This window comes from Armigeres subalbatus, chromosome 3 (genome assembly GCF_024139115.2).
Source record: "Armigeres subalbatus isolate Guangzhou_Male chromosome 3, GZ_Asu_2, whole genome shotgun sequence".
NCBI classification, from domain to species: Eukaryota; Metazoa; Arthropoda; class Insecta; order Diptera; family Culicidae; genus Armigeres; species Armigeres subalbatus.
In genome coordinates this window covers 102875499-102886350 of record NC_085141.1, presented here as the reverse complement: position 1 = coordinate 102886350, position 10852 = coordinate 102875499, and the positions used below count along the sequence as shown (strand labels likewise).

Below are 10852 nucleotides of genomic sequence, written 5' to 3'. Positions count from 1 at the left end.
AACCGCCCCTTCGGTGGGGTTTGATCCCACGACCCCAGGATCAAACCCCACCGAAGGGGCGGTTACCCTCCAATACCTTTTCCGAACTAAATCTATCACATGTTGTACATATGCATAATCAAGTTTCAGACATAGTAATTAATTTCCACTCCGGGTGGCTTAATACCCGGCATATAGGCAATTAACTTTGAATGTACTGAAGAGACATGTGTAATTTACCGCAATTCACCGATGATGAGTAACACCTCGACGACACACTAAATGCTCAAGCGAAAGGCCACTGTTTGTTAGCGAATTGCGATTATTGAGATATTGTTCGGATGAGAAGTGATTACGATGTAATGCTGGCGTTTCGAAATCATAAATGTGTTTCAGGTGAACTCTGCGCGACTATGTAACGATATGTGAATAAGATCTTAAAACCGAAGAAGCTGCTGTTCCAGATAATTGTTTTTGGTGCCCTAATGAGCTCATATTAGAAAATGTCAAACATCCGCTAATTGAAAATCAATGATTCGCGTGTTCTTTCAGGTCAAGTAATTCCATGGGTATGAAAATGGCACTATGCGATAATATGAAGGCGGTACTTTGGTCGAGTTTTTCAGTTTATTCGGAGGTAGAAGAACACGCGCTTGAAATTTGCAACACTTGACATTTCAGATGCACATTCCATATTTCAAGAGAGTCGGGGAACCCCACATATATAAGCTGCAGATAAAACAAACATCGGTGGTCAATTTCGAACAGCTAAATTATCCTTGAAATCGGTTGAAATGATACAAAATCAGCACGAAGGACATATTCTAAGCGTATTTTCCAAATCACCGGACCAGACCGTACTGATGCGAAGAACGTGTTATAATCTGACTTGGTCCTACCCCGTTAAGAAAAATGCTTTTAAATGCTTGACCCTTTTGGTCAAATTCAATTCAAAGTGCATTGATGTTCCTCAAATTCAATTGAAACAATCATTAATCTTCCTCTAAGTTTACTGCTAAAAAGAAGTCAGTACTTTTATTACTTATAGTTGCTTGTTCGCCGCAGACAAATATATTTCAAAAAGATCTGGAATTAATCTTATTCACAAATGTTAAGGTTCACGGCAGATTTCAAGTGAGCTCCAACTACGACGACAACGGCTGACGACAAAGCTTGTTGCTGGTTTGATATTGAAGTTTCCAGCACAAAGCACAAGACACACAATAAGTATACGCGGTGCCAGTTATAGAAACGGTTGTCATATTATGGCTCGTATCGGCAGATGCGCCACCTTTTGAATATGTCTTGTCCTACCCAGCGCTTCGATACACGAAGAATCCAATATCGCTGTCAAGGTGATGCATCTCACCTGTTTGTGCGTAATACAAAAAGCATGTGGAGGGAGTAAACTTGTTCGTTATATCGGCGCATGTCGGCGTCTATCGTGCTTTTGAGTGGTTTTCAAATGGCGAATTCCAAAAAAAACGTTAAACTTATTCAATCTATTAATTAAGTCGATGTTTAGATATTCGCAGACTGCTCTAAATTAAATACCTAGGGTTACTGCTTCTGGACTTCATCTCATAGCTCCGATATTCCCTATGAAAACAAATTTGATTTGTTATTTATTTTTATGATTTTTTTTTCAGCAGTGAGCACGCATGGAATCAAACAGAAGCGATGGATTTGTGCTTTATTTCTTTGTTTCACGATAAGATGAGTATATGTTCAGTGAGATGCAAAAGGAAACGATTCCCCTATATAAAAACCAATTATTGTACGGTTATATTGCCTTTCTCGTGCAATATAAAGAGTGAAAAAAAGCAAATTGATTCACCTGAAAGGGTATACCAGTTAGCCTTGCGAGCAAAGGCGTAGAGTTCTAGAGAATTTTTCGTGAAAATACCCATGATTTCTGAAGAAATTAAGTGTACATTCTGAAAAATTTTCCAAGGGAATTCCAGAGAACAACTTTTTGAGGAAATTACTTTGAGAATTCCGGAGAATTTTCCGCGGAGGTTTCAAAACATTTACCTTGAAATTCAAAGAATTTCTGGCTTAAATCAAATGTTTGAGCGGGGGAGGGTTTGGCTGAAAGTCACTCAGCCGAAAGCCATTTGGCCGAAGGCCACAAGCCTTAAAATTGTTTGGTCGAACATTTCATTTGGGTGAACCAAGAATTATGTCCAAACCCATCTGACTGAAAGTCATTAAACCGAAATGAAAATATGGCCGAAAATGTCGTTTGGCCGAAAAAGACTTTTAGCCGAAACGGCCATTTGGTCCCATACAGGAAATCAAACCCTGGTCTTCTGGGTGAAAGCCAGATATCCTAACCACTAGACCATATGGGAACCAAATGTTTCCTAAGTTAATCCAAAATGTCCGAAGCAGCACACTTTTTGGATTCTCTTCGGGAACATTCTCAAAAAAGTAGTGGTTTCCTTCTACTCACTTGGTTCGACTCTACATCCAGATGCCAAATATAGGTTCACGTACCCTACTTGGAAATCGCTGACTCGGTCGGACAGCAAATTGGCAAACGCAGGGCGTTCCACAATCCACTGATGCATATCCGGTGGGAAATGTGGTCGAGTTGAGGGCGCATATGAAGACAAACTGCACAGTCATGTTCCAGATTGTTCCAGTTCAGCTACATTATGGAAGAAATTCGGTAGCGGTATTGGCGTTCCTGGACGATGGTGCTTCGGTCACGTTGGTGGAGAAAAAGCTTGCTGATCGCTTGGACGCAGTCGGAGTACGAGAGCGGCTGACCATCAAATGGCTCCCGGACAGCCATCTAATGGCTTTACGAAGAATGACGCAGCTGGAGAAGCGTCTTACAAGAAACCGAAGCTGCGAGAAATCATCGGCCAACATATCGAGGAATACCAGCAGAAAGGGTAAACACATCTCGCTACCGCTGAGGAATTTGCCAAAACTGCCGCCGACCAAGTATGGTACATCCCGATCAACGTCGTCCAAAACCCGAAGAAGCCCGAGAAGATTCGTCTCGTCTGGGATGCCGCATCAACGATGCAAGGAGTCTCTCTAACAAAACTCTCAGCTGCTAACTGGACCGTCATGCTCGTACCGCTAATCAATGTCCTCCTCTGCTTCCGCGAACGGCGGATTGCGTTTGGTGGAGATTAGAAGAAGATGTTCCACCAGCTGAAGATTCGGGCAGAGGACACGCAGAAGTTGCGGTTCATCTTCCGGAAAATGCCGGATCCACCAAGCATTTACGTCATGGCGACATGCGGATCGACAGGCTCTCCCTGTTCAGCCCAATTTGTAAAAAAAAAACAATGCCAAAGAGTTCTGGGAGAGGAAAATCCGGCGGCAGCGGTGTTTTTCGGATGCGATAAACATACGTCGGAGGAAAGAGTTCTGGAAGTGATCTGGGACCAGACTAGGCAGAATTTTGTTCTCAACAAAGCACCGTGAGGTCCGCCGAAGTTGAATCACTGGAAGAGCATATCTTCACTGATGCCTGCGAACACGGATACGGCTCCATCGCATATCTGCGAACGGTCACCCAAGGAGATGTCCACTGCTGTCTGGTGATGTCCCGGGCAACAGTGGCACCAATAATACGCCAGTCGATTCCCCGTCTGATGCTGATGGGAGTTATACTAGGATTCCGGATGATCCAAACTGTGCTGGGCACTCACTCCTACAATATTAGCCGAACCGTTTTCTGGACCGATTCCAGCAACGTGTTCAGCTGGATCAATTCCGACCAACACCGCTACAATCAGTTCGTTGCTTTACGGGTCGGATAAATCCAAGAGCTGACGAATGAGGCAGATTGGCGATGGATTCCAACGCAGTTCAACATCGCAGACGTTGTGACAAAGTGGGGAAAAAGAGGTCCGCCGTTGCAAAGCAAATGTGAGTGATTCAACAGACCGTATTTCCTGTATCGGTCGCAAGAAGCCAACGACCAAAGAGACGGAGGTGGAAGCGAGAGAGGTTCTACTGTTCCACGAGGTGATCAACGCCGAACCTGTTTCCCGCTGGACGAAACTGGTTCGGGTAACCGGCAGCGTATTACAGTTTTTCGCCAACTGCCGACGAAAAGGGAGAAAAGAGCCGATAGTGACCAAACGAGCTACGGCGAAGCAAAGGCAGCTGATTGAAGCGACTGAAGTAAACAACTGCAGTAAACTACGCGTCGGTAAAGCCTCCACTCGGCAGCGGAAACGGTTCTCTGACGACAGGCACAATGGGATGGTTTCCCGGACGAGTGCGCTCACGGACAACCTGAAGCGCCAACCGGGAGAACGAATGGAAAAGTTGAGGAAGTGAAGTCCGTTGTTCAAAAGCTTGTCGGTATTAGACGGTATTGAACTGCAAATGGATGGTCGGCTTGCGAACTCTGATAAGAGTTGTTTCGACAAGTAGAACCCGATCATTCTGTCACGACGTCACATACAAACTAATTCAGAACTACCACGACCAGTTCGGACACGCTTTACCTTTAATTCGGAGACCGTCATTACCGAGATGATGCAACGGTTCCAGATTCTAAAAATGCGTTCGGCAATGCAACATTTAGTGAGCAAATGCGTCTGGTGTAGAGTGGACAAGTGTCTGCCACATTCACCGAGGATGGCTCCACTTCCAGTCGGCCATTCAGCTTCGTCGGCGTCGACTATTTGGATCCGGTGGAAGTTACAATTTGGACGGCGTAAAGAAAAACGGGTAACAGTTTTCACTTGGGGGCCGTACACTAATTACGTAAGCAATTTTCCTGGGTTTCTCAACCACCCTCCTCCCCCCATGTAAGATTTTTCCCATACAAATTAATTTTTATTTATATGGAGCGTAAGAAAATTGCCGACCCCCCTCCCCCCCTAAGTGCTTACGTAATTAGTGTACGACCCCTTGCTTGGCTGTGCGTGCTTACAAACTTACTTACCTACTTACAAGTTTGGCAGGCCAAGTCACATATTCTCTGACAATGTCACTTGCTTCCGCGAAGCGAAAACTGCGATGACCAAGATGGAGAAGATCAACGAAGAGTTCACCGAAGCCGTGAGCAGTTCGACTACCGCCTGGGGTTTCATTCCACCGGAAGCCCCACTTATGAGCCCCACAGGTGTCTGGGAACGGTTGGTGCGGTCGATAAAAGAGGCAATGCGGGCACTCGACGATCAATACGCGTCCACTGACCTATACTTGCTGCAGGACTCCGATGAGACGGAGGCATTGACGCCAAACCTTTTTTTTTGTCTTTATTAGCGAGGCTTTCAGCCCTGTGCTGGCTCGTCTCGATCACGCCAAACCATTTTATTCGAGGAATGGTATCTGGTGCAGACGTGTAGATGACGGAGAGACCAACGGATCGCGCTGTGATCGATGGAGTTAAGAGTACCTCATTACGATTAACTAACGCCCTACAGTATCACACATGTTTGGCATAGGTTACTGCAACTCATATGTGACCAGATTTAGTCACAATAATAAGTTGCTGCAGCCATTTTAGTCTAACTTGTTCTGCTCGGGTGGTCGAAATGGTTCGACGAGACAAAAGCCGCTCCAGGAGGGTGACTTAGTATTCGTGGTCGATGGTATGAACCGGAAGAAGCATTTTTTTAAGTAACGTCTCAAGACAGCGTTGTTGGAAGAGGATGAGCGCTTTTGAGGTCTGCTGGAATATAGTTAAACCTCGGGTATGTGGGACGAAATCAACGGAACGATTGGTTCGACGAAGAGTGCAGACAGATTCCGGGGGAGAGGGACGCAAAGAACGACGCAGAACGTGAAACGCTATAGATGAAGCGGAGACAGCAGACCTGCCTTTTCCAGGAGAAGAAACGACGCCTGGATGAAGCGGAGTGCGAGGAGATGGAACAGCTGTTCCGCTGCGCCCAGATCATCTTCCGTCGTCTTATGTTACCAATAGTAAAATTGTTCGTGGGAAGTTATCAAGCCGGCTTCGTTGACGGCAACTCGAATACCAGGTCCAGGAATACCAGCGCTCATCTCTAGTTAGGCAAAATGGGCGTTAGGAATAAAATTCTCCAGAGAACAGCCCATGATATAAAGAAGGCACAACTATGTCCAACGTTTTGAGCTCACACATATTCATGCAATCGGGTGCAATCATGCAATGAGAATAGAAAAGCTTCTAATTAATAATTGTGGAAACGCTAATAAAATGCTAAGCTTGAAAGCAGACCAAGTTCCAGTTGGTATGTACAGCCACTGAAAAAGAACAAGAAGATTATTTTTCTTTCAATTCTACCCTTCTTAAATTCGATAAAATCTCACATTTTCCCATTTTACTACAAAGTACTTCATATTCCGTGTCTAGAAAGGCTCATTCACTATCCTGTTTATGTATGTCCAACCAGGTGAACTAGAGTGACATCATTGATGAAACCGGACTACTTGTTTACCACCTTTATCGAGATCCTGCAGTGCAGGGGACAGATTTTCCCACCGTGATAAGACCGGAACGCAATCAGCGCGACAAACAGTTAAATCGTTTGTTTCAAAAACCACATATATGTTTTTGACGAGAATTGAGAATTTAAAAGTCTTCTTCCATGAATAAGTGTCATTTTTGTTTTTTTAGAAACCACATGTGCATGCTACATCATTGATTGCAATTTCCAATCTATAGAGCTGGAAAGCCTTGAATTGACCCTGATGTTGGTCCAAAACTTGATGACGACAAAAATAAAAATGCAACACTTTTTCGAATTTTATTTTAAATTTTAAACAAAGAGGCGCCATAAACTTTGGATTCTTTGAAAAATTGACGTTTAATAAATTATAGAATCGATTGAGTGAATAAATTGTTTTGACGGGGAAGGTTAATTATGCAAAAAGGACTTATGTACTTTCTCGTGCAAATGTGTGAAAACAACACGAAATGGAAAAATTAAAAATAACAAACAACGATACTGCTGCAGTAGTTTGGTAGAACCGAACTTGATCACACACGATGTCTATTACAAGACATGTCACTAAAGAAAGTGAAACTATTGAAAAACTTGTTTCCATCGAAAGAAAAAGCGGAAGATAGTTTCCATCAAGCTATGAGACCTTGTAATGTCCCCAATTTATTCCAGCCAACTTTTCATTACCCCATTATGTTTTTGCAGACATCGTCACGGGACAGCTGTTTGGCATCTTTCCGCTGTCCGGAATATACGACGTGGACCCCAACCGGATACGCTTGGCATGGCCCACGCTGCGAGTCTTACTTGGCCTAGTTGTGCTTGGGGCCGGCATTGTGAACTCCATAGCGGAATACTTGCGACTACAATCGGTGGGCGTTAGCGCCAAAAACATCAACGGACTAATATTCTTCATCGACGGCTGCATAATCAACGTTCTGTTTCTAATGCTGGCCACCAAATGGAAACGCGTCGCCGTTAAGTGGGACAGTGTCGATCGGATTTTCCTTACCGAATCGTATCGAATTGAATCCAGGTGGACATTGAAGCGGCGGCTATGGACCGCCACCGCCGTGCTGTTGGGATTTGCTTGCTGTAAGTTCGATAAGTTCTCATCGATGTGATACAAAGTAAATAACAGAAAACATTTACACCCCGACAATTGTTATTTTAGGTGAGCATCTTTTAGCAACAGTTAATAATTTGAATAATCTATGGTATGAAATTGAACAATGTGGCTGGAGGAGAAACATAACGGATAGTTTTCGGCATGTATCGCTGAGAAAATTCTCCAACATGTATCTAATTGTTCCTTACAGTGCCGCTTCAGCTGTCTTTTTTACGGTATGTAGTATTATATTAACGAATTGACTTGAATAGAACTTATTTAATTAATGAAGTTTTGTCCAATTAAAAAACCGATCACAAAAGTAGTTCATATATGGTCTGCCAACAAAACAATCCGTGCGTCATATTAACTCAACGATAATGAGACTAATGTTTCAAAACAATAGCTTTTTCATCTAGGATATTCGTATTGCGCTTTTCTAAATCAAATATGACCTTGTTTCTATGAAAATATGTAAATGTTAGACAACATTACGTACATTCAATTTGGAATCTAGGGCAAATGAACTTTCTTCCAGTTTTGTTCTGCTGATCTGTAGCACAACAAAACAATTTTAAAATTGCATATTAGATCGTAAATAGGGGAACTGTTCCGATTTCCATCTCACTGAACATATATTCATCTCATCGCAAAACAAAGAAATACAACACCAATCTTGTCGCTTCTTTTTGCTAACCCACGTGCTCACTGGTGAAAAAAATCACAAAAATTAGAAACAAACCAAATTCCTTTTCATTGCTTTGTTTTTGATGGGATGGAAATAGGAGCTATGGGATGAAGTGCCGAACCGTTCCCCTATATCCAAAGGAAAAAAAGTTCTTATTATTATTATTATTTTATTCTTCTTATAATTCTTCTAGTTATTCATTATTCTTATTCTTCCTATTTCCATTCCAATTCCTATTGCTTCTACAATTCATATCCCTTTCCTATTCATATTCTTATTCCTATTCCTTTCCTTATTCCTATTTATATTCATATTTTTGTTCCTATTCCTATTTGTGACAGAGCTGCATGCCATGACGTTGTCGTGACTCGCCATTTCAGTTGATGGGACTTTCAATGAAAATTGCACTTTTTACACTTGTTTGGAAATACGTTTGACTCCATTTCAAATCATCCGACAAACTGAAATTAATCTCGCGATCCTACTGTGATTCCTGTGACCAGTGCACTATGGTCCAGGATACAGATTTACGCGGAAAGATGCATTTTACGCCAAAACTATATTTTTTAGAAAAAAAAAACTGGTGTTCTACAACATTGTTCGAAATAGTAAGGCCATCATTATGGTTCTACCAAAAAATAGGGTAGACCATCATATGAAAAAAATTAGGAAATATTTTTTTTATTTCTCAGAATATTGACATGTTATGTTCTACAAAGTTGTAGCGTAGCTTATTCCAATCAAGTTAGCTAAAAAAACTTTTTCTGTAGCTCTTAAGTTGGCTGATTTAAAGCAATTTTACCTAATTGGATTAGGGTGTACCTCAAAAAAACAGTATTTTTGATCTACTTTTTTTGTTTTAGATTTCTCGAAAAAGTCGTGTTCAGGTGACTTTTAGAGCTCAAAAAAGTGCAACTTTTGATGGGTAAATACGCTCAATATCTTTTTCCGATCAAAAGTTATAAACGTTTTTCTGTCAAAATTACATTTTTTTCATAAGTTGATATCTCCGGTTAGGGCGAACCAAAAAAATATATTCACACGACATCTGAAAGAGAAGTTAATATTCTTTATTATGTCAAAAAATTGGGGATATGTTATTTTTTTATCTCAAGTTTGACCAATTTTACTAAAATCACGTTTTTTCAAATAATTTGATATAACTCGACAACGGAAGAAGATACAGACGATACTCTTATAGAAAAACACGCGTTTTAAAAAGCCACAAAAGTCTTCAGAAAGTGACATCCGTGAAAAATAAAAAATGAAATTAGCAGATCATAAATATTCTTTTTTGAGTGACACCCTAATCCTGGTAAGTAAAATTACTCTAAACAAGTGAGCTTAAGAGCTACATAAAAAGTTTATATAGCAAAGTTGATTGGAAAAAGCTGAGCTACAACTTTGTAGAACATTTTGTGTCAATATTCCGCAAAATAAAAAAAATTAAATTTCACATTTTTATAAAATGGCCCGCTCTATTTTTCGGTAAATCTATAATAAGGGCCCAAGTATCCAGAACAACTTTGTAGAGCAAATTTTGTTTCTTAAAAGTATGCTTGAGACCGAAAATGCATCTTTTCTCGTAAATCTTGCAATACGATGATAATGATAAAATTTATAAAAAGTGTTCAAGCTGTAGATTTTTTATTTTTCATTTTTCACGAATGTCATCTTCTGAAGACTTTTGGGGCTTTTCAAAACGCGTGTTTTGCTATAAGAATATCGGCTGTATCTTCTTCCGTTGTCGAGTTATATTAATTTATTTGAAAAAACATGATTTTAGTAAAATTGATTAAATTTGAGATAAAGAAATAACATATCCCCAATTTTTTGACATAATAAAGAATATTAATTTCTCTTTCAAATGCCGTGTAAATATATTTTTTGGCCTGCCCTAACCGGAGATATCAACTTATGAAAAAAATGTAATTTTGACAGAAAAACGATTATAACTTTTGATCGGAAAAAGATATTGAGCATATTTACCCATCAATTACCCATTGCATTTTTTTGAGCTCTAAAAGTCGCCTGAACACGACTTTTTCGAGAAATCTGAAAAAAAGTAGATCAAAAATACTGTTTTTTTGAGGTACACCCTAATCCAATTAGGTAAAATTGCTCTAAATCAGCCAACTTAAGAGCTACAGAAGCGGAGGTGAACTAGCCTTGGGCTAAAAACCTCTTTAATAAAGATTATAATAATAATAATAAGAGCTACAGAAAAAAAAATTTAGCAAAATTGATTGGAATAAGCTACGCTACAAGTTTGTAGAACATAACATGTCAATATTCCGAGAAATAAAAAAAATATTTTCTAATTTTTTTTTATATGATGGGCCACCCTATTTTTTGGTAGAACCATAATGATGGCCTTACTATTTCGAACAATTTTGTAGAACAACAGTTTTTTCTTAAAAATATAGTTTTGGGGTAAAATGCATCTTTCCGCGTAAATCTGTATCCTGGACCATAGTGCAGTGCTAGAAGCCAAGCCAAACGGCGACTCCAAGAACGCCATTCTACGCTGGCACTAGCAGCAGCAGATTTTGGCCCTTCAACGGAAGGACGAAACGAATGACGGCGCAGAATGGCCGAAACCCGGACAAAATCTCAAAAGTTTTTTCGTTGAATTCATTTGTACATTTGTTGTTGGATATCCTG

At 40.6% G+C, this 10852-nt stretch overlaps 1 protein-coding gene and 1 non-coding gene across 2 annotated transcripts in view; one reads left to right on the top strand and one right to left on the bottom strand.

Moving 5' to 3' along the window:
• Window positions 1-2261: 2261 nt before the first annotated feature.
• On the bottom strand, window positions 2262-2333 carry Trnae-uuc (transfer RNA glutamic acid (anticodon UUC)). Its single transcript has one exon. It is a non-coding gene; the product is annotated as a tRNA-Glu (tRNA).
• Window positions 2334-6924: 4591 nt separating this feature from the next.
• Window positions 6925-10852, top strand: part of LOC134221845 (uncharacterized) — a 68828-nt gene continuing 64900 nt past the window's right edge. Inside the window, exons 1-3 of the mRNA XM_062701020.1 lie at window positions 6925-7041; window positions 7098-7487; window positions 7567-7736. Coding sequence (XP_062557004.1) covers window positions 6954-7041; window positions 7098-7487; window positions 7567-7736 — 648 coding nt within the window. The 5' untranslated portion in view covers window positions 6925-6953. The remainder of the gene's footprint in view (window positions 7042-7097; window positions 7488-7566; window positions 7737-10852) is intronic.